Consider the following 24124-nt stretch of genomic DNA (forward strand, 5'->3'; position numbering starts at 1 on the left):
CAGTAAGATCGTAGCAGTGGCAACTTAAGTGAGCCGAGATTGCCATGAAACTAAACCTTTTGTGGATAAAATCAGCCAAAACCTTCCTGCTTTGCATGCCATCTCCCTGAAACCCTACATTCATACCAAATGCTTTTTTAGTAAGTCTCATGGTTGTATTCAAATTAGCATTACAGAAATTTCTCATAATCATATACAACACAGCATATATAATAAATGCAAAGAAAACTGGCCATTAAAATGGTTAAATATACACTGTAAACTATTTCATACTAAAGGTCCAGCTTAATACAGCTTGTACAGTACAGAAACATGCTGGAAGAATACTAGATGATTGCCGTCCTCCCACAGTGAAATGTATTACTTAGCTCATAAGGCTATTTCAAAGAAAAGCGGCAAGTTAAAAGGGAATGGGTGAAGTTCTGAAACTTTAATTTACTGCGGCCTAAAGTTAAGAAAAAGTATTTTAGAGGTTTGCAAAATGACCCCGGTCGTGCCGTCTGTACAGAAGAGATAATGAATTGATAGGAACATCTCAAAATGTTTTGATAAAAGGCTCTTCTCACACTTTTACAAAAGTGCTGCCTGGCAATGGAAGCTGCCCCTGATTAGCTCAGGCCATAGGGGCTTTCAGAGATTTGAAAGAAACCACATTTGCTTCAGCAGAAAGAATAAACATCTCTTCCCATTCACGCCTTAAAGCATTTGCACCGACACTATATAATTACTTTCCATCTCACCAAAAGAATGCTCTATTCCTCCCACAATTTCAAAATTACAATATGTCTGCTTGCAGTTGAATGGATATGTACATATGGCACTAAGTAAATTATTTAACTAAAAAGCAGTTAATGTTGTTATGAATTATGTTATTTGCTTGTTCAGAATCCATGCGCATATTTCATTGTGATAATACCTGGTTTATACATCTTTAATCAAAACCAAGCGAAGGATTCGAATTGCTTTTTCAGTGTGATGCAATTTGTTAATCTGTATGGCTATAAAAAGCCTCGGAGACAATATGAAATCCTATCTCATTGATCTCTCTCCTGCCTTTCTTGGCATAACTGTCAACAACCATCTCACGATTTCATTCCTAAAATCCAGGGGTGAAAAACGAAGGAAAGCAAAGTAAATAGTGTTTTCATTTACGTAGTTTCATGTAGCATTTGCAAAAGCAGTCGTTTTGAAAGCCAGAGAGGGCTTCTCCTTGGACAAATAACAGGCATTGTAAGGACAGGTACTATATACCTCCACAGAAGAATCGCTGCAAAGTCACTAGGTGTATTCAGTCTTTGGTCATTCTTCTAAAATGAAGATATATGTCACGTAACTACCCAGTCCCATCATAGTAGCTGACCGGGCTGACATTCACGAGTAACGGTGGATAGCTGGTGATTTGGTACAGCAATACACGGTTCCAAATGGCTTCTTGGTTTCGTTCCATTTCTGAAGTTACTGGCTTTTAATGCGCCCCAGGGGACTGTCATTTCACGTAAGATTCATTACTACTCTGGAGACATGGCTGGTGCATGTGTTACAGTCAATGCTGTTGCTTTAAAACATTTGATACGAGAATATGTACTATAACTCGTGCAAAGTGTGCATACATGGCATTGTTCAACCGGCACCTAAGACTGCTCAGAAATATCAGTGGGTAAGAAAGTCTGACACAAAATATCAAAGGCTTTTGCAGACCAGCTTCCTCGGAGGTCTCATTCCCTCCACCCATTAAAGCATTTTTTTTTTTTTTTTTTCCCCACAGTCTGTTATCCACATGCGGAGAAAAATGGAAGAAAGACCAGGGCCCCAAAGAGAACAGAGAGCAAGCACCTTATAAGAGCATGGGAAAAAAACAAAACAACACCACCACAAGCCTGACATTACTTAAGGCATAATTTGGCACTGCCTATTATAGGTTTTTGTTCCTAGATGCAGTTTTCTGCATTTAAGAGAAGGATATGGCACTTTAAGGTACTAAAAGGCAATTCAAAAAATAAACAAAATAATCATTAGCTACTGAGAGTTAGAAAACGTTCCCAAATTGCAAAATTAATGAGTACTAATGCACCGCATTCTGCAAGCTGCAGTTGTTTATAGCTACACAACAAGTGCAGCATCCCATTATGTGACCAGTGAGAAAAAGAGGAGGAATCAAATGCGGTGCCTGTCCTCAGAAGTAGGATATTAATTGTTCACATGAATCTCAGTCACGCAGAGGAGCACATACCGACAGTCTGCAGAAAAAATGGACACCCAAGGTGTGCAGGTCCCTTCACGAACTAGAGTAAGAGAAGCAGCAGAGTCACATCTGCGCAGTACTTTCAAGGCTCACCTATACTTCTTGACAAGCCTAATTAGTTCAGGCAGAAAACCTATGCTAATAAAGTTACATTGTGCCTGGCATTCAGCTTCACACTGTCCAGCGCTGCACCCGGTCTCTTACAGACATGCAAAGCATGACAAATGCTTGTTCAAGGAAGAAAATGACATTTCAAAGTCAGCTTTTGAGCCCTCATTAACCCAGACAACTTGCTCCAATTTGGGCAGGTCTGAAATCACTCTAAATCTTGAAAGCCTGCAGGACACCACACTCTTAAAAATCTTGCTTGGGCTCCAAAAGCAAACGCCTCCTAGGAAGCCAAGGCACACACCCTGGGCAAAGGGGGGAGGAAGAGAAAGCAGAGTAACAGGGATCCTCATTCTTCCGCTGTACAACTCTGGTTTTGCAGATGAAGGATCTTGAGTGAATCAAGGACTTTCAATGACCAATTTAAAATAAGTCTAATCCTTTTACTCTGTGTTAAAGAATTGTAATTCTCATCTAAGACTTTTTAAAACATCTACGACTTTCTAATCAGACTAATAAACATTAAAATTAAATACTAATTAAAAAACTACCAACTCTTCACATGAGCAGAATCAAAATGTTAGCCTTAAAATAGAATGTAAGCTAAAGCAACTAATGCTGCAAAATCAAGCAATGGTTCTGCTAACTCATCACCATCACCCCTTTTTAGCAAAGAAGTTGCAAAACCATATAAGAGTACATTTGCTAGAACAGCAAACTGTATTTTATCCAAGCCTCTTAAGTGATTTTAAAGAATAATTATGCATGGTTTTCACTGGGAAAAGAAAAGCCAATTTTGTTTACGATCACATCATCCACATTGACATTTATTTTGCAAACCTTTACATTCAGAGCTAAAGGACTACGGGAAATCTAAGAATTAAGATATTAACTATACAGGATGAAAATATATGCTTTCTCATTAGCAATATAATGAATATATTAGACAAACTAAAAGAGCTGACATGGCAGAGATGGAGAATTGTTAGTCCCAGTCAGAACTGACCTTTTGCCTCATTCTTTAAACATGGCATTTTAATTTTTATTTTTTTGTAATGACATTTGCTGTAATTCCTCAACGAATTACAGGCCCTTATCAGCGTTTTCTTGGGTAAATGAAGTCACCAAGCACAAGGTGATCACAAGGCACAGTAAAGTACAGTCAGAGCTATCTCTGTGCAATACATCAAAACAGTTGAACATTAACCGTGTAGAGCTGAAGCAGGAATTAGGATTCCAAGGAGATACAGGTAAGAGCAGTGCTGCAGCACTGTCCTACAGACTGCAAAGCTCACACTGCCCACTTACTTGATGAAGTAGTCTCTTCCATCTCTGTTTGCCGTCATCTCCCATCCATAAGGTGTCCCCTGGTTCAAGCTCCAGGTCCCCGAAGGGTGAGGCCAGCCTGAAGACTTGTTCCTGTGGCTGCAATTTTGGAGTGGGGGGGAGAAAGAGAAAGGGGGGGAAGTTATTTAGTTATTTGTCTGTTGTATTTATTCTTCTAATTTACTTATTTCACATTCACTTGGCACCTGAATACTTTCAAAGTTGTGAAATTTGCAACCAAAAGCCAGGCAAACAAAAACAGGTTAGCAGCCCTACTTACATTTGTAATATTTTCCCAGTAAGTGGAAAGATACACTGTCACTTCTAATGCTCCTTGAGCCCAAGCCTTTGGCAGGTGAATCACTCCCACACCCACAATACTCATTTTCAATAGTTTTCAGTACAACAGAGAGCATTTTCATTCATCTCCATCCCCTGGTCAAATGCCAGTTCTCAGTACAGTTTTAGCCAAAAAAAACCCAACGAACCAAAAAACCCACCACATGGCTGCGCATCACACACACGGTGCACTACCTGGCACAAGAAGGAACCTCAACACCCACTCTCATTGGTAGCAAACCATGTTTTGTTTCATATGTCGGAACAAAGGAAGACTGTAACGCTTCTGTATACAGATGCTAAATTGGTTCAATATGCAGGTGTTGCACGTGATCGTTATCCATTAAGCTCTTCCTTCAAATAACTTTTAAAAGGCTGCAGTATCTCTGAGCACACACACTGTTACATATCACTGCTCGAGCACTCTGTGCTAGTATTCCCACTTCTGAGCAAGGGCCAAGTCATACCATCTTAAATAAAGGAGTAGCTTACACAGCTCACCTAACTAAGGGAGATTCAGCAGCACTCCCAACTGACAGTATTTCCCCACTAGATCTGAAACATTTTGCGAGATGCCACCTACTGACTGCATACACAAAAAAGGTATGGCTAGCAAGAATCCCCCATAGTTTCCCATAGGAAACCCCAACTTCTGCACTGATGTTTTACCCCTCAGTTGCAGGAATTAAGCTAGATGTTACTGCACATTCCCACTTTCTGCTGTGGGACTTAGAGGTACAGAAGGCAACAAACAGGTCTCTCAGCAAAATTCATCAAGTCATTAATATCTATGTACAATCTGAAAAAAACAGAGAGCAGGAAAAGGACGCAGGGCAACCAAAGATGCTAAAGACCATCTGAGAGTGCATCACAGACAGGCAAAGGTGAATCAGCACACAACACTGAATACAGTCTGAAATTTAGACCTGCAAACCAAAACCACACAAAATAAGAGCATGTTTTGAATTAGTTGCCTTTTCCTTCCCTGCCTTTTCTCCACCCATCAGACATATTACAGCTTAGTTTTACTTGCTAGTTATTTAAGTTCAAATGCTAGCAAGGAACTTACTACCTCTTGCCTTAAATAGAGATGTAAGAACTTATTTCCTTTAAAGAAAAAGAGCGCAACGTAACCTGGCGAAGACTGTTCTGAAGGAGCAGAATTGGTCTCCACGGGCAACTCAACAATTCATTGCAAATTGTTAAACTCAACAAAGTTGTACATAGTTAATCTTTCCCAAAGGGGGAATGCATCATTAAAAACAAACTAGCTACTTCCCCCTCCCCCTTTATTTCAAGGATTAATCACTACTGAGAAAAGATACGGTGCTTCAAACTATAATTTACATGTAAAGTAGAGCATTACAATGGAGTGCTAGATATCATCTGATTTACCAATTACATTAAGTACTCTATCTTCAAGGAGTAGAAAAACATTTCTGTTAGCATATTCAAACACTGGTATTTGCCATAAGACAGGGCTTAAGTCTAATAGTTGAATATGCTAGAAATTTTATTAAAGTTACAGTTACTCATGGCTAATGAAACACATAAATGTCAGATATGCTACATTACCCCAGATAAATGCAACTAACCCATTCCCGATCAAAGGCATGAATTAAAAACCAGGCATCTGAGAAAAAAACACAAATACTTTCAACACTCTCTTACGCGGTTTCATGTAAAGTTGAACTTAAGCATTCCTGTTTCTCCATATGCTTGACAGAGGGAGAAGAGTGGTCCCCTCCTTTAGATGGGAGCCATCCTACAATCTAAGAACGATGGCTTAACTACATCTATAGACTTCAAGCTACACTTTAGAGTATTTGGGATCCTAAACACTGCAGTTAACTAAATAAAGTAGAAAGTAACCTATTTTATCTAGACTATAAAGGGATACTCGTGCATTTAACACTTTTCACTTTAATTAGATGTGTTTCACAACCTCTGTGCTATAGTTTCTCCATCTGTAAAATGGGTACAGTGACATTTAAATTCCCATGTAAAGCACATCAAACTTCTGTTATCAGACAGGAGCACAGGGCAGTCATGATGATCAATACTATTACTCTCCGCATTCAAACACTAAGGGCTCATCTTTGTATGGATTATAACATTAGTGGATTTTAAGGCAAATTTAATTCCCTTGAAAGCTTTCTTTGAGCCCTTAAAACATCAATGGTGTCAGAACCTATCAAATATGACGGGTAATAACTGTCCTACTTAACTATAGATACATCTAGTCCTCCAGACTTTCTTATAATCAGTGGGAGAGAAATTAGCACTTGAGACACTGTATACACCTATATTAGATGTGTGCAAATTCAACCAGGTGGCTCCACACACAGGAAAAACAAATACTCACAGAATGTCTCCTATAATCATTGCACGATTCAATAACAAACACTCATGTCATAACAACAAAGCAAGGTTTTTACACTCAAAGGTGAGTAGCACTAGTGACTCCCAGCTGCCTGTATAGTCTGAAAAAATAGGAGAATAAACTGAAATATTTCTTTTTATACACCTCCATCCACTTGTTGAATATTATTCCACTTTGCAAGGATTCTGTTCAATGGCCACTACAAGGGACAAAAGATGGCAAAGACGAGATAAATGCCAGAAGGAATATCAAAGTCTCTGGAGGAAACCATAAGCAGGTCAGGCATTTCACCTGGGGGAAGGACAAAGCCATCTTGGCAGGCTTTAAGTCAAGAGGATACCTCAGTGGTGAGGAAGATAATCAGGCCATGGGAGATCCCGGTCCAAATCCTACCTCCCTGCAGGTGATCTTGGATAAATTGCTCAGCTCACTGATCACCATTTGCCACGTCCTCCCCTCACAGGCAAAGGAGAAGGAGTACACCAAGACTGCCTAGGTTTCTGGAAGACCTGCACACTTCCAAAGACCAGAAAGATAAAGAAAATGTGCCTTCTAACTCAGCAAGCCTGCCTGCAGAGAAAGCACTGGCACCGCTGTAACTCGCTGCTTGCTCCCCGTTGCCGCCCCTGCTTGCTCACAGCAATCAGACCTGGTGCTGAAGTGCCTGTTGCAGCACAGCTCGTAGGTGGCAAACTTCACTGTGAAAGCCTAGGCCAGCATCATGCCAGCAGAGGTCTGAAAACAAGGCAGCATTAGCTACGATATCCCATCAACCTGCTTTTGACATTCTTGCTGCAGAAGTAGAAAATCTGATCCCTCTGAACTGCTTCATATTGAATGATCAGTTCATTTAATCACTGCAGCGGTGTGCAAGGAACCAACGGGCCCTAAGGAGGGACCTTCTGACTGAGAATGTAAGAGCTGCACCACAGTGACCAACTTGAGGTTAGCCTTATTTCTGCCCTGTGCTTGAGGCATGACTGAAACATGAGTTCATATGTGAAGTCTCCTGTACTCGACATCAGCAGTATGCAAATTAAATGGTATGGAGAAGATACTCAGCATAAACCATGGTACAAACAAGAAGTGAAAGTCTGTAATAGTATGCCACCTCTTTTTCAAAGATCAAAACTAGAAGAGTTTGAATTTTTAAAGCATACTATTAGAGCCTAATGTCCAGAGCAGTTTAGATAGTGTTAATGCTGAAAGCAGAAAGCAACACTATTCATTTGTTCCAACATTGAAAAATCAAATGTTTAAATTTTCTGGAAAATTCAATAAAAAAATAAAATGGCATCTACAGATTCAGACAATAAGCATGTAATATTGCCCCAAAATTATTTTTTTTTAACCAGCAACTGAAGATTCCTCTCAATAGGTCTTTGCTATAGAAATCTTGGTAGACTCTTTAATTGTATCACTTCTATAGCCCAAGCATGTAAATTTTGTTATAAATGTAGTGCTTCCCTGAACTGGTGGAAATGAAGCTCTTGGGCTGCAATTTTAAAACAGCATAAACTGGCACTGACACAAAAGCAACATTCCCACCCTCCCAGCATCAGACAGTCCTACTTCACTTTACAGTTGCTCTTGTGCCAACGCAAGTAAACTGGATCACCTCAAAACTAGTGGCTAGTTTATCCAGACTCATCTCTGCCTATTCCATGGCCTCACAGATGGCCACATGGCAGGAAAAACGAAGGGCAGAACAAAAAATGCCTGCTTCAGGTAGTCCTCAGGCAAAGACAAGACAGAAAGTGCTCGACTAAAATGGAATGCCCCAACTTTATTTAGAATATTCAGTGCCTACTGTGGCATAACACTCAGTATATAGAATTAGGGTGCCTATCAACCCCAAAGATAGACATCATGTTTACATCTACCCTTCTCCATGGACAAGGGATACAAAAATCCTTGTTTCCTTAGGAATGAAGTTGGACAAAGAGTTAGGAGGTCTGCTTTATCACTGGAGTAGTCTTCACTCCCTTGCCCAAGAATCCCAACTTGCACTCTGCTGACAAATTTAAAACAGCAATTAAAGGTAGTAGCAACCTTGAAATATTTTTTTTTTTTTTTTAATAATGATTTGAAGAAGGCAGACACCTGGTTAGCCTTGGTCATAGTGAACTTCATTCCCACTCTCTGCAACCTCAGGGAGACCGCTATCCTTGCAAAATGATCTTCATAGGCCTGGATTGATAAGTCCTTATAGTGTCAGGTTGCCTCTTTGGTAGAAATCCAGAAGAAGGTATCTGAAGGAGTTGAAGACCATCTCTGGCATTTAGGGTCTCAGTGAAGAGCTAGAGATTCAGCTCTAGTCTAAAGTAGACATCTGAATTCGCAAGCTTTCCACCTGTATTCACTAGCTCTCCAATGACTCTAATTTGAAGCTTTGACATCTCACTCCATGTAGACACCAAAATTTGAATTTCAAGCATAGGAATCTGGAGGTGAATTCTACATCACCCTCAGAAGAACCCTTTGCAACAAATGGCGAGCCCTTATCTTTAAATTCCTGTATAATGTAATAAAACTGCCAATTCTTGTCATCTTATTATTTATTCCCCATTCTGTAGCTCCTTCCAAAACACCAAAGAGCAGCACCAAACCAAGTGCAAACACCTTCCAAGATCCTGGTACCAGTAGTTTTAAGTGAGAAACTTTACACTATATTTACCAAATGAGCTTTTTTTAATCTCAAGAGTTTTAGAATTTTGGGGAAGATACAATCTATCAATTGGTTACTGTTTGCTTCAGTGATCTGATCTCTAAGATCACCTACCAACTTTTCAAGTTGGTGCATAACTTCAAAATAGTCCCAAATAAAGAGGCTCCCTTTGGAAACCCCCCTCCAACACACAGCTGAAAAAAATACTTATCTTTCTTTATCCTGTGGCCTTATTGTCTCCCAAGTGTTGCTTTTATTAATGAGTATCTGTTAGCTCACAGACTCTAGCAAAGGCTGAAATCATCCATAGAGTTTCTGATAGAAATCTTCATAATTGTGTAAAATCTCTGTATGTGGAGTATGTATAATTTTCCTAAATATAAATAATTTGAAATGTTAATATTCTATGCATGTTTCCTCTTTAGTTATTAGTAACTTTTTAAGCATCTACCTTGGATTTCCTCTGCTGGATTAAAATAGTAGGATTATATTCTAATCTTCTTTTAAAACAATCTCTTGAACAACACAGCTGTAGCTGCAGTGCATGACTAAAGTTACAGAAGTTGTACTATGAAGATTCACAGTATAATGCTGTGTTTACCACTTGGCTATTTAGTATTTTGGAATAATCTCATTTAATATCTTGGTTATTCTCATAGTACTTCCAGTTCTCTGCCTCCCACATGCCAATACTGAAGTCAGTCCCTCTCCAACCTTCATAAAAGGAAGACATCCTGAACAAAAGCCACATTACACTCCCAGAAGTTGATTACGAAGGGAGCGGGGCTCCACAGCACCCCCCAGGAGGTAAGTCTAGCCACAATGATCCCTAGGAGATACCGAGAGGAACACCAGAAGCACAACACTTTGTATTATTAGTTTTGAAAAGTAAAAACACCACACCTAAAGTATCTGCAGGGCATGTCTACCTGGGAGTAAGAGACACGCTTGCAACACAAGCGGAGTTCAATAATGGTCTCTCTATGATATTTAATCTTCCACTGCCTCAGGAATAGAAACCTGCTTTCTCAATCCAGTTCTCACCCACTCCTGTCCCAGAAGACTACCACACTAAGCGTACCTCCATCCTACCATTTTAACTTGAAAAAAATGAGAAAATGAAAGTTTTAAAGACTTTGTAGCTACACTATCAAGATCAATCATCATACCCTGCTATTGAAACTCTCCTGAGGGGCACTGTACAATAGGACAGATGTGATGGACAATAATTTCTGGATCCAAGATCAAGGACACTGAAAAGCTTGCTGTTTCTGCACAGACAAGTCCTATAAACCCCCACAGAAGTAGTTCTATCAGAAATACAAGAGAAGAAAATGAACTGCCCCAGACGCACTCTGCTGTGCTAAAAAAAAAAAAAAAAAAATTATCATACTGGGCTTCCTATTACTAAATCACGTAAGTCCAAGAGGGAACCCTAATGTCTTCAGATACCCACAGAGTCAGACACCCTTCATATTCTACAACCTGCATGCTTTCAAGTCTTTTGCCAGAGGAGAAAGCAAGGGGGTTTCAGTTCTCATATAAGCATGTATTATTTTTGAACTCCTACAAACTGTTTCAGTCAAAAGAAACCTGAGGAATATCACCCCACAAGGGAGCCTGGAGTTTCAAGTTTGTAATTAAGACAAATATTAAAGGTAAAATCACTGTCCAAAATTGTTTTTCTTATTTAACCTTAAGAACTAAGTGCTAGAAAAATATTTTTGCCCTCTGACACCTGTCCGTCTCATTAATCTTGCAACACACAGCCATATTCTGGGCAAAGGTAGAATAACGTTGCAATACCTTTCAGGCTTGTCCTGAATTTTCTCCCTGGATCACACATCATCAGATAAACACAAATGCTATGCAGAAAATAAAGACACCCACCGCTCACCCACCCCGCACCCCCTTTCAATCTGGTCTTAATTAGTACTTTCTCTTAGTTTTATCTATTTTTCTAGTAAGGACTACAACTAAAGCCAGGCTGCCTTGGGCCAGTTGTTCAGAAACAGTCTCCAGCTCTAAGTGTCCCTTTCTTAGCAAGAGGACCTAGGCAGTAACTACTCCGCAAACTCCGATGGAGCAAATAACTCTGCACTTTCCACCCCGACCCTTCCCATCTTCCACCACAGATGCTGCGAAATTCTGAGTAATTGAGAAAGTACCACTCATTCTTACTCCAAACCAACAATGATGATAAAGGCTCCACTCAATCTTTAAATCCTTCAGTGGAGCAGAAAAAAACAAAAAACCTACAACTCAAAACTTCATACTGAACTCCTCTATGCCAGTTTACAACAGAGTAGGGGAGATGCATTTCTAGAAAATACTGTCAGCCTATTTTTTTTTTTTACACAGATTACATTAGCTTCCATCTCCTCAGTGCCTAAAACTGAGATTTCTAAATGACAGCCTATGCCTAAGATGAGAATAGGAGGCACTCAAATGAATTCCTCCTCCACCAGTCATTGCTAATGCTGCCAATCATGAGATAATGAGGGCCCATGGCCATGTAGCTGGATCAGAAAAGTAAGGGATCCCTTTCACCAGCGATCTCTTGGCAGCCACAAAAAAGACCCTGCTACTGCTCCCCTGCCAGACAAGCCCGGAAATAGCACGGCAGCTGCCCACCACTTTGTGGGGGGAAAAGGGGCAATTCCACATGACCAGAGAAGTCCCCTCATGGGCTCCCATCACTTCAGCATCAATTCCAGACTCCCGTCTGAGTCACAGGCAGGGCAGAGCGACGGAGAACAAAACTGCTGTTGTTCAAAATCTACACCGTACCCATTACACAAGTGGCTATATGATTCCTCTTAATCCAAAATTACAATAACATAATGTCACTTCCTCACAAGCTTTGTGCTAATGGTCTGAACATAGACCATTTTTCACCATGAACATTCCACAATTGTTCTTTTGCTTTCCTCCCTCTGCTCCACTTCCTGCAGCCAAAGATGCAAGTACACAAACAGTGCAGTGAAGTACCACCTACAGCACATGGTTTTGCCTTCAGCTAGGTAGAGGTAGACAGCTCCAAAGTATTGAGCGGTGGCTCCTCAAAGAGCTACAGTTGTCCACTATGGTGCCAGAACTAAAAATCTTATGACACAAGGTAACGAAAGTACAGAGTGCACATTGGGACGAGGGATGAAACAAACCATGTGAGGCAGAGGCAACGCTGGTTTGTTCCAGGCGCTAACCACCTCCATGTGCCCTGGAAAAGGGACAAGGTCTCGTCATTCTCTGAGGCACCCTGCCTGTCCTGAGATGCTTCCTTTCTTTTATCTGAAGCCACAGCAGCAGCTGAGTTTTTCCTTTTTGCAAAAAATGTTCTTGTGTTCTGATACCCTATAGTCACTGCTGTCCAGTAAACACACTTTCATGTCTGTTGCTTGTTTTGTTCTGTTTTTGTTTGGTTCGTTGATTTTGTGATTTTTTTTTAATATCTGATACAGGTCACATCTTCCATTTCCCTGTCATCTTCTCCCTCTATGTCATACTTCCGTTATTATTAAAGATGTGCCCCCATTACATAGAAAAAAAAAAAAAAGTCTCCATTATATTTCCTTTTAGACTGCCAGGATTTTTCATTTAAAGCACACTGACCCCATTAGAGATCCAAAGTCCTGAAGGAATTACTTTCCCCTTCAGAATCTTGTATTGCAAAAGCAAGAAAGTACCCAAAGCAGCACATAATGGCTGGGACTTGGATGCCTGTAAAAGGCTCTTTGACTTTCTGTTGTCTATGGTGCTTTAGATTCATGCTGATGTGCGCTAGAAAGTAGAAGTCTCTAAAAACTGATGTTTGGAAGATGGCTTTTTTTCTGTTTTAATGGGGCTTTTGACCTTAGGCTTTCTCAGGTTTAGTCAGTATTTCAGGAACAAAAAAAACCAACCAAACCAACAAAAAAAAAGTATATGAAGGATATTTGACTCTTTCTCATTTAGTGAATGGATTATTGGTATTTCTTCCTGAATTTTCTGGAAAACCTTTTTAAAATGGGTTTGTTTTCTCTCAAACTAGTATATGTTGGAAAACCTTACCATATCACAGTTAGCATTCCCCTACAGCAGACACCAAACTCATTTTTCATACAATGCAATCTTAAGCATTTATCTCCGACAAAATGACAACTATTATCAGACACTGAATTTTACTCTACATAAGATTTCTATGAGGGGTTTTTTTGCTTTGAAGTGTTGTTACCTCCACTCTCACTGAATATTTGTCCTCTTAACAGTTTTCCAGTAAAGTGCAGCCATGATTCACTGTTACGTTTCAGTGAATAGAACAGGAGTTTTGCCATTTCTGCCCTATGGAAAAAAAGTCCCCTAAGTCGCGCAATACAGATGCTGTCTAGCTCACTAAATGCGTTGTTACTAATAATGAGAGTTTATGGTAGCATAGAGTAGAACTCTGGAAATGCAATGTTTAATTATATTTTAGATAAAAGTAACAATACATCGTATACTTTCTTACTACCTATTATATAGCTATTCGGTTTATGCCATGAAAATTTGAGGTGTATGTATTCATTAAAATTTGGCTGTGCACACTGCATTTGGGAAAGCAAAAGGGAATCTCATTTTTATACACAGCAAATTTTCTATGTTTTCAGAAGCCTAATATGAATACAACTTGCCTGCTGTGAGCTGACAAATTTTGTATAATCATACACCAGAAAAAGCAGCTCAGAAAATTTTCAAGGACTTCTTGGGAGGTTATTTCTATGGGAGGTTCCTATTTCTATAAAGATGTCACACACATTTCAGGCCTGTGGACACTTGAAAATTCTTCACGGCGTGCTCTTGCTGTAAGGTGACATTTTGTCTGTAGAGAATGAAGTTGCATCAGAAGAATGCCATGAAAAAGGACCAAATTGCCAAAAAGGAAACAAAATTGCTTTTCTAATTCTGAATTAAAGCCTAAACTCCTACTGCTTGATTTTGGTAGCAACTCTTACTAGGTCTCAAGATGAACTCCATCAACAAAATAGTAGAACAAAAAAATCTGACTGAATCTTAATTAAGAAGAGAGTACTGCAAAGAAGAGAGAAGAGGGAAAACACCCTCATATATTTCCTAGTTCTTCAGATTTCAACTATGAAGAATTCTCCTCTTCTCCCTTTTCATTTCTTGGGAAATAAAAAGAAATGGTTAAAAAATTTAAATAATAGCAGACTATCTTAAATCTATTTGACTCCTGAATGGAGTCAAATCCAGTTGGCGGCCAGTCACGAGTGGTGTTCCCCAGGGCTCAGTGTTGGGGCCGGTCCTGTTCAATATCTTCATTGATGATCTGGATGAGGGGATCGAGTGCACCCTCTAAGTTTGCAGATGACACCAAGTTGGGTGGAAGTGTCGATCTGCTGGAGAGTAGGAAGGCCCTACAGAAAGACCTGGACAGGCTGGATCGTTGGGCCGGGGCCAACTGCATGAGACTCAACAAGGCTAAGTGCCGGGTCCTGCACTTCGGTCACAACAGCCCCATGCAACGCTACAGGCTTGGGGAAGAGTGGCTGGAGAGCTGCCTGGCAGAAAAGGACCTGGGGGTGTTGGTTGACAGCTGCCTGAACATGAGCCAGCAGTGTGCCCAGGTGGCCAAGAGCGCCAATGGCATCCTGGCCTGTATCAGAAATAGTGTGGCCAGCAGGAGCAGGGAAGCGATTGTGCCCCGTACTCGGCACTGGTGAGGCCACACTTCGATTACTGTGTTCAGTTTTGGGCCCCTCACTACAAGAAGGACATCGAGGTGCTGGAGAGTATCCAGAGGAGGGCAATGAAGTTGGTGAAGGGTCTAGAGCACAAGTCTCATGAGGAGCAGCTGAGGGAGCTGGGGTTGTTTAGCCTGGAGAAGAGGAGGCTGAGGGGAGACCTTATTGCTCTCTACAACTACCTGAAAGGAGGCTGTAGCGAGGTGGGGGTCAGTCTCTTCTCCCTAGTAACAAGCGATAGGACGAGAGGAAACGGCCTCAAACTGCACCAGGGAAGGTTTAGGTTGGACGTTAGGAAACACTTCTTCACTGAAAGGGTAGTCAGGCACTGGAACAGGCTGCCCAGCAAAGTGATTGAGTCCCCATCCCTGGAGGTATTTAAAAGACAGGTAGACGTGGTGCTTGAGGACATGGTTTAGTGGTGGACTTGGCAGTGATAGGTTAACAGTGGGACTCGATGATCTTAAGGGTCTTTTCCAACCTTAACAATTCTATGGTTCTATGATTCTATTTTGTAAATGAAATTAAATTAAAACTATCCTCTTAATTTTGGAGGGGGAAAAAAAAGTTATTGAAATTATTTTCCCTACCCAGAAATTACTAAATAATAAGAAGCATCACTGCCCAGTGATTCCAGAAGCAGCTCCGAAAGCCCAAGAGTCTTCTCCTTACAAGACAAATTTGATGACCTTGAAATGAGATGTAGACACTGATCATTGGCTTAGCTTGTTTTCCATAAACCCTTAAAATCATTAGTTAGAAAAATTCTACAAATCTTTTCACAAGGGAACAATAAGGAATAAATCAACCAACATAGGAATCAGCCTTTAACAAGTCCATTCATCAGATATCTCAATACCAAAGTAACCAGCCTGCTAGATTTAACTCTATTTGAAATACCGTATATAAGCACGTAATTGTAGTTCAAGGTTTTTTGTTCTGCTTTCTAGATGAAAAAAGTCTCAATATTCCACTTGGCTTTAAACCAAATTTCTCAAAATGGGAATATATGAACAAATATTCATCCCCCTATTAAAAGACTAACTGTACCATGTACTTCTCTATACTTCACACACAGAGAAAAGGTACAAAAAACTTCAGAAAAGAACCACATAAAGCTGTCTGTTTACATTCTTAAAACATCTGCAGAGAAGCTTGTGTTTCTACTGCTATCATGCTAGAAGGTTGGAGAGGTTTTTTTCTTCTTTTCTTTTCTTTTGAGCTCCTTTGTATTTTTCCATTAAGGAAATTATGGTTTATATAGTAACCTACTGAGAAATAATGTAAGTAAAGGGCATTTTGCGTAATAGTCAGAAGTTTTCACCAGTGGTAAGACGCCTTCGTCCAGATACGAGTTACTTAAAGCACCCGGAACATAAATCTACTTATGAAACCAAGCAAATTTGAAGCAGTTGCATTCTTAGGAAGCCACCAACACTTTGCAGAATTACGTCATGAACCAAGGCACATGTAAAACCTTAACAAATGAGAAACAGCAATTACTATATTTTTTTTAAACTTTCTTCCTTAGCCTTAATGACTCCACAAAGTGTGAGCCAACAAAACTGAGCCAAAATGTCATGTTTCAAATGTAATTTAAGGACTTAGATACTTTAGAGCCATGTGCAACACTTAACTATGCGTATCAACAGAATGCAAGAAAAAAAGATGCCTTAAAAACTAAGTCATGTAACTTACTGAACATTTGAACTGAAGCTGTGCAGATACAGTTCAAAACTGAAGAGATGTGATCTCAGATCACTAGTCCCTTTAACACATCCCAGGCCATACCACAGGGGAGCTTAGAACCAGCTGGGTAAAATATCCATCCATAAGTGACAGACCTGGTTTCCATGCTATTTGATCTAGACATAAGCTCAGGAATGATTTTCAAAATCTTTTTTTCCTGCTTTCTCCACTGGGGAACACACATGCCAATAGAAGCTCTAGTTTCCTGAAATTCCAAGGAAATCACTGATTTCCATGCAAGAAGCTACAAAAGGGAAAAGTTGCAAAGGAAAGACAGGAGGCAAAGGAAAAAAATTCTTGGTTACAACTGGTCGTGAAAAAAGGAAAACAAAAAACAGGGCAAGCTTTAACATTTGACAAGAACACCATCTGCCCAAGAATACCACCACAACGAGCACCAGTAACACTAACCTTCTCCATCATCTTTGAATCACTTTTTCCTAGTATTTATGGTTTACAATACACTGTAGCCAGGAACAATCATCACTGATTTTTTTAGTTTCAAATTTGTGTCTGAAAAACCTCAGCAGAATACAGAATTAACGGTCTTCTCCTAAGCTCCTGCCGATGCCCCTTCTATCATTACCTGACCTCTCTTTTTCTCAGCAGACAAACTACACGGTGCGATGTCAAACTGGTTCTCGTTCCCATTCCACAGGATGTAATTTGACAACGAAGTTGCTACAGAACCAGGACATCAGGCATCACATCAGTCTGACATTCCCTAAGATTGTCAACTTTGAAATAAAATCTGCTTTTAGGTTCTTTATCAATCCAAATATTCAGATTTTTTTGGCTTATCAGCAATTTATACTTTTCAGCTCTCAGGAAGAATACTGTTCTGGACAAGAATCAGAAAAGGCAGCTTTTAAAGTTACTGTGGGTTCACAATAGAGGGACTGTGCAACTTAGAAAAGATAAAATTCAAATATTTTATCACTTCCCATTAAATTTTTTAAAGCATTTTACCATAATATACCATAAAATAGTCTGTAGCCGGAACAGAAATGCTGGAGACATTTTAATAATTATCTATATATACAGCTACTTTTCTGGACTATAGCATTTTATGATTGCAAAGCCATATTGAAAATTGGAACTTTTCTGCCTCTTTATGATATTAGCCTGCAGTTTATATAAAATGTTACATTTTCTTCAATAAATAATGTGAAAGTTGAAGGTATTAGAATTGACAATTCATTATTTGCCTTCCAATATGGGTTAAAACACATTTTTGTACCCTCTAGATCCCAGAGGCTCAGAAAAAACAGACTTTTGCCAAAGCTTTTACTCCTAGGCTACCAGGGGTAGCCAAGCAGTATTTAACCATGCCCTGATGAGCCAGCAATCAAAGATTTAAGTAACTCCAGTACATGGCAACATATGCTTTACTTTTTCCTTCCCTCCTTTGTCCTGCCAGCCCTTGGATACAGGAGACAACTCTGGCAGCCAAAACAAAGTAAGAAAATGAAGAGTATTTCATTGTTATTCCACTGAAGAGGAAGCAGATTTCATCTCTAATCATCATTTTGCTCTTTTCATCTCTAATCATCATTTTTGCTCTTTTACACACTGCATTCCTCACTGCAATCTCCAGGTTACTCTTTCTCTCCCATCTCTATCCATTCCACCATGTTGTTTTGATTTTGTGATTACCCAGTCGTGTACAGCAGCAGAGCATCCAAAGCAGCTATGCATGGGACCGCAGAAACAAAGCTGTTAAAGCAACGGTAAAAGCTTTACAAAAGAGAAACAAAAAGGTGTATTTTTAAGTGAATTCACATGGCTGCGCCATTTCCTTTTGTTTGCCTTTAAGATTAGCGGCAAGGCTTAGAGTTTAACTTGAATGTCATTTCTAATACCAGCTGCCCAAAATGAATGGGCCCACTGCCCATTTTCATCTTACACAATCGACAGCAAAAGCTCTTGCTGAACACTAAAGCAGCAGTGCTCACGCTCCATCAGCAGGCTAGCAACTTGCATGTCTCACAGAATCACAGGACAACTCCGTTTGGAAGGGACGTCAGGAGGTCACCTAGTCCAACCTCCCACTCAAAGCATTTCAGCATATTTATCTCACATATACCAATGTGATAAACAGGTATTACACTGCAAACTAAGTTGCCTGGAGTTAATCTTATACACTTGAACTCTATTACTCTACTAATCATAAACAAAAGACAAAGAGATAAATTTGCTTATTCTATTCTTTGCTGTTCTTTGGCTTATATCCTTGTTCTTTTCATATCAGTATTTCCTAACCCAGTGATTTTTAAAGATAAAATCTGTGAAACAAAAACCTGTAATGTAAAATGCACTTTTTTCTTTACCTGAAAAGCACTCTGAAGGTAGACCGTACTTTTAGAACCAGAAGAGAAAATGCAAGTGTGAGATCTTGTTGCATAAAAAAGCCTTGGAATACTAAGGCTCCAGCCATCTAAATCCATAATATCTTATATTAAGCCAGCTAGTTATGTATCTGGGTAAATGGACTCATAAATTTCTTGTAATAACAGGTTCTCAAAAATGAAACAAGACAAAAATCCCCATAATCTAAATCTTTCCTCCTCCAATTTACATCAGTCCTTGGTTATACACCGTGGTAGGAGTACGGGTGTATATGCTTGCGTACATCCTGGCAAGCTGCAACCACATCGCCACTGTGACAGCTACTAGAAAGTAACAGAAAAACTCTCTCAGCTATCTGCAAGTGATAGCTAAGGAAAAGGATACAGGCAGAAGTACAACGGGTCCAGCTAACCTACTTATAGCCACTGACAAGCAGCTTCCTAAAGAACTTGCAGCAGAAAATGAAAGTTTCCCTGCAGTCAGAAAATTAGAGGGACTCTAGGACTTACACAGGTTTAATACTGTTCTCTGACACAAGGTTGTAGGGCTTCTGGAGGTTTTCCTACAATGATAAAGATGAATCTGGTTGCAGCTTGTAGCTGCATGTTCCAACCGAGGAGTGCACCTGTACACATACTAAGATGCAATTCAGCTCTTTGAAATGATGTATTCTCTACATTTGCAGTTCCTAGAGCTTGCTAATAATTGCACTGCTAACAGGAATGAAATTAGGCACAGTATCAATAGAGGAAAATGTGAGCAAGAGCACAGAGAAACACTAAAGTTTAATAGCCAGTGCAATTCTGAGATAAACCTCAGTGTTTTCAGTGCAGAAACTGCTGTTGCGAAGCTTGGAGTCAACTAGCCAGCTCTACCCTTCACTGTATTTCTTTTTTGCTGTTAAAAGAGCGCCACACACGTAGGTTCAAGCCATTTAACAGGTGATACTCGCATTGTCTCAGCTTCTGTTGCGTTGTCTCCCAATAGCTTCATAACACAGTCTGTAAACTGGGTCCCCTCACAACAACAGAGTATGCCAGGGACACTGTTCAATCCAACTGGTCCCAGCCTCACCATCAGCTGTATCATGTCTGGCTTTCATGAGATGTCCTCAGCACAAAAGATATTCCGAAACTAGTGAGCTATAGGTTTAAAGATTATTCATTGAGAATATGTGATTTGCAAAACAAAACAACGTGTCACGTTCCTGAGTTGCAAGAAGGAGAAAGAAGAAGGGGGACAAAAACAAACAAACAAAACAACCAAAGAACAGAAAGGGGAGGAGAATGTACAAATTAAGAAATACAGTGAATACAAAAACCAGGAAGCTTTGGGAAGTGGGAGTAAACAAAACTGCTCTTCTGCTGCTGCCCAGTGCCACAGAGCAAAGGGTGAAGCCCTGGCAGAAGAAGGGCCACAAGAAGAGACAGCCCATGCCAGGCTAGAGGAAGCTTGGGGTGCCCGTAGGAGGCTGCAGGAGCCCATTTCAGCCAGGGAAGAAGGAAAAATGACCTTAAGAATGGCCACTGGTGGTCAGACCCAGATTGGCTTGAGCCCTCAAAGTTCCTTACAGTGGGCAGCAGCAAAACTTGGGGAGGAAGTCATTATCATTTCAAACCAGCTTCTCCCCCAGGTGTGGTTCTTAAATTACTTAATCTCCTCTTTTACAGAAGCTTATAGATTACAGATTATCCTTGCCACCCTCTCATTATTTTCTTGCACAAATATATCTTACTCGAGACAGTGACTATAGACAGAAGGAACCGAGAAAACCCTTACCAAGCTTGATTCGAGAGTCAAACGGGTGTTAGTTTTTATCTTTTTTGCACTCCTGCCTCCATTGCTGCAAATCCATTTCTAATTCTCTCCTTGATAGAACAAAGTAAACCTATTCTACTAGCCTGAAGTCTTGGCTGGCAGCAAGACTGACGCCAAGTGACCTGGCAGACCCTGAGCTCCATGCTGCTTCAGCAGCAGGAATGCACTACTGGACCCCCGCAGTAGCCAGCCCCCAGGTTTTTGGCCACCCAGCCAGTCGCAGGAGTCCCATACCCCATGGGGCAGGCCAGGAGGATGCCAGAGCCTGCCTGGGACGGGTACTAGGCACTGCTGTTTCACGAAAAACTGCCTTTTCTGGCAAGCGTTAGCCCAAGCATCAGGTCAGCAGGCTGTTTTTACCACCCACAACTCTATTATACTTCACGGAGCTATTTTCATTTCTTCAATGTATTAATTCTTCCACCCATTTTCTGAAGCACAGAGCCAGAACCTGACAGCTTACTTACTGTAAAGACATTCAGAAACGTTACATGTGTTCATAAGGGCCTAGTTATTTATAAAACAGGCAAAAAAGTGCCTGGTAACAGCAGTTAATTCACTGTGGCATTTTTTATATTCCTGTTGAAGCCCACCTGAACCTTTAGATGCTTCAATATCCTTAAAAACCTGCTTGCAATGATTTAGAAAGATAAATCTAAGTTTAAAATTACCTAGGTCCAGGTTTTATAAACCTGTTGCTAAGTCTAAGTGACTTGAGACTGAGAAAATAAATTAGTATGTCAAAAAATACACTATTGCTGAATTATTTAGTTTTATTTTAAAGGTCATACCTTAACACATTTAAATCTTCAATTTATCACTAACCCCACCAACAGAATAAATTTAGACATGCCTAGCTTTTTAATATTAAAATTGTTATTCTCATTTATAATTTAAATAAGAGGATTATATTCTGTTCTCAAATGACAGTATACTGTTTTTAAAAATGCGCTTTGGAGGACAGCACTTACACATAATAACTACAGCTTCACAACACTATTATTGAAGATACAGGGAAATTCCACCATCTAAGGTGGTGGAAGTTTTACTGCTGACTTCAAAGGGGTCAGGTTTTTACCCCTGGAGTATGATCGATGACAAACCCTACTACCTAACTCAGTCGAGCTGCTGAACTCCACGGCACAACTGGTCCTCTCATTTTCCCCAGCAGGAAGGTTTCTGAAGCTCGTGACAAGTATGTGCTGAGACAGCAGGCAACGGAGTGCAGCACATGCCCAGAAATGTTGCCGTCCACATTAGCATCTCACACAGCGTAACATTAGCTCCGCGGAACTGACAGCACAAAGAAACAATACAGGATGGTTTGGATGGTAAATATTTAGAGTGTGTCAAGTTGAATTGCAACAGCATTAATTCTGCTGCTGGGTTAAACATAGTTGATTCAGAGTCCTGAAGCCATGAAGTTGATTTACCTTATGTATAAAAAGGATGTTCATTCCTAAACAGGTAAACAGACATATATCTGTGAAGATATACTTTTTTTTCTTTTCCCTCCCTAAAAGTAAATATTTAAGAGAGAGTTCAGAAAACAAAGTTGTTTTCTTAAAAGTCACCAGCAGACAATTTTTCCCTGTCATCAGCTCTGTCAGGGCAGGCAGACACGTAGGCACATTTGAAATCCAAGTAGGCAGAGCACAATGGTTTTCAAACTGGTCTTTGTGATCTACTGTGGCATTAATAGGAACATTTCGATGCCTACAAGTTTACAGGACACTGTATGAGATTATACTCCTGCCAAAATATGTAAACATGATTTATTTATCCCCTTTTTCTGACAAATACTAAGTTTGCACAATCTTTTTAAATTCTTTAAATATCTTAGGACCAACTGATGAATAAGCATATGTAGTTGCATGTAAAAAGGAGAAAAGGGAGATATGCAAATACATATACACACACATACAATGCAAGAGCGAAATATTGCAAATACACATCTTGCAAAGTACTTTGCTTTCCCACCACGCTTCGGTTCACCCAAATGTTTGTAGCTTTTCACTACTGGCATTCTTCTTCCCGATTTCAGTATTTTAGAGCTAGGACCTCTGATTTTATTACAAGTTTCATGATTATGTCTTTTAATTAAGCTTCCTAGCATCTTGCTTTTTTATGACAACTTCCATTCTGATATAAAAAGAAGTGTCCAGGACTCAAAGCAGAGGAGGAAAATTTTTAACTATGAAATACCATGGCGGAAGAGGACGTGCATAATGATTTTTAAACTAGTCCTATTAATGGGAGATCTGACAAACTTTTAATTGACCTTCTGTATTTATTTTTAACGACATTTTAAAGAATCTACTTCTACGACCCCAAATCACAAACTTTAAAAAAAAAAAAAAAAATCTTTCCAATTCTTGTTTACCAAGGGACAGAAAGTGAAATGTGTTGCTTCTTTTCTTAAAAGCTGCAAGGGGTCTAGCAACAATTTTAGCAGAGGGCATAAAAAATTTTCAAGTATATAGTAGAAAGGCATCAGAAAGTCCGAATACTGCATTGCTTACCCAGCAATGGAAAAAATACATAGACAGAATCAAAATGAAAGAGAAATAAGTCACATTAATAAATCTGCACAATCTCTTCTTTTTAGCATATGTTGCTCAAGGCTCCACTTCTTCCAACACACACATTAAGCCACTGTGTAACTGAGTACTTCGCTGCCAAAGAGTCTTTGCTGGTGTTACGCCCCTCTTCAGTTGTGACTTTTTCTGTATCCTATCCTTTAAAGCATAACTTTTTAAAGAAACTGTATGCCTACTTCTTCTGTAAATCTCCACGGACTCTCCTTCATTCCCCTGCTGCAGACTTCTTGCAGCTGCTCCCTTCGGTTCCTATTCAAAGCAACACCTTGATTTTTTTTCAGATGCCAAGCCAGAGACTTGTAAGCTTCTTCTTTCTGGATGAACTACACACAACAGATTCAAAGAGTAAAGCAGATCAGCTCTTACACTACGGGACAGTGGAAACTTGATGTGATCCTCCCCCAGATACAGTTTAAAATCTAGATCTCAAAATTTGTCATCTAGATTAATTTATCTCCCAGATTCAGACATGCTTTTTTATATCTTTTGCCAGCCAATCTCACGGGTAACGCCAAAGGATTTTTAAAAGATACTATTTGAAATGAGAGTACAATTAAATAGCTAAAATGTAAGTGACGTGAGAGTCCTTCATTTAGGAACAACATCATTTTGTAGCTAGGCCTTGTTTAGCAACAAGTTGTGTTACTCCTGCATCCCACTGCCACATCAAGAGGCAACGGTGATTCAAAGAGCCCTGGTGACACAAAGCACCACCCTTCTGAAACAGGTGACATTTGCAATCATGCCTTTAAGAAGTAACTCAATCCTCAGAGCACGCTTTTTGCTGATGGTTTTGAATGGCTGCAGAGCTGCTCAGTTTCT

General features: G+C 39.9%; 1 protein-coding gene across 6 annotated transcripts in view; it reads right to left on the reverse strand.

Moving 5' to 3' along the window:
• FRMPD4 (FERM and PDZ domain containing 4) overlaps window positions 1-24124 on the reverse strand; it is a 311782-nt gene that overhangs the window by 117063 nt on the left and 170595 nt on the right. For all 6 annotated transcript variants that reach the window (XM_087758609.1, XM_087758611.1, XM_087758606.1 and 3 more), the window contains exon 2: window positions 3659-3775. In XM_087758609.1, coding sequence (XP_087614735.1) covers window positions 3659-3775 — 117 coding nt within the window. The remainder of the gene's footprint in view (window positions 1-3658; window positions 3776-24124) is intronic.

Source organism: Nipponia nippon, unplaced genomic scaffold (assembly GCF_047370975.1).
Source record: "Nipponia nippon isolate SJK-2023a ecotype South Korea unplaced genomic scaffold, ASM4737097v1 scaffold_2, whole genome shotgun sequence".
Taxonomy (NCBI): domain Eukaryota; kingdom Metazoa; phylum Chordata; class Aves; order Pelecaniformes; family Threskiornithidae; genus Nipponia; species Nipponia nippon.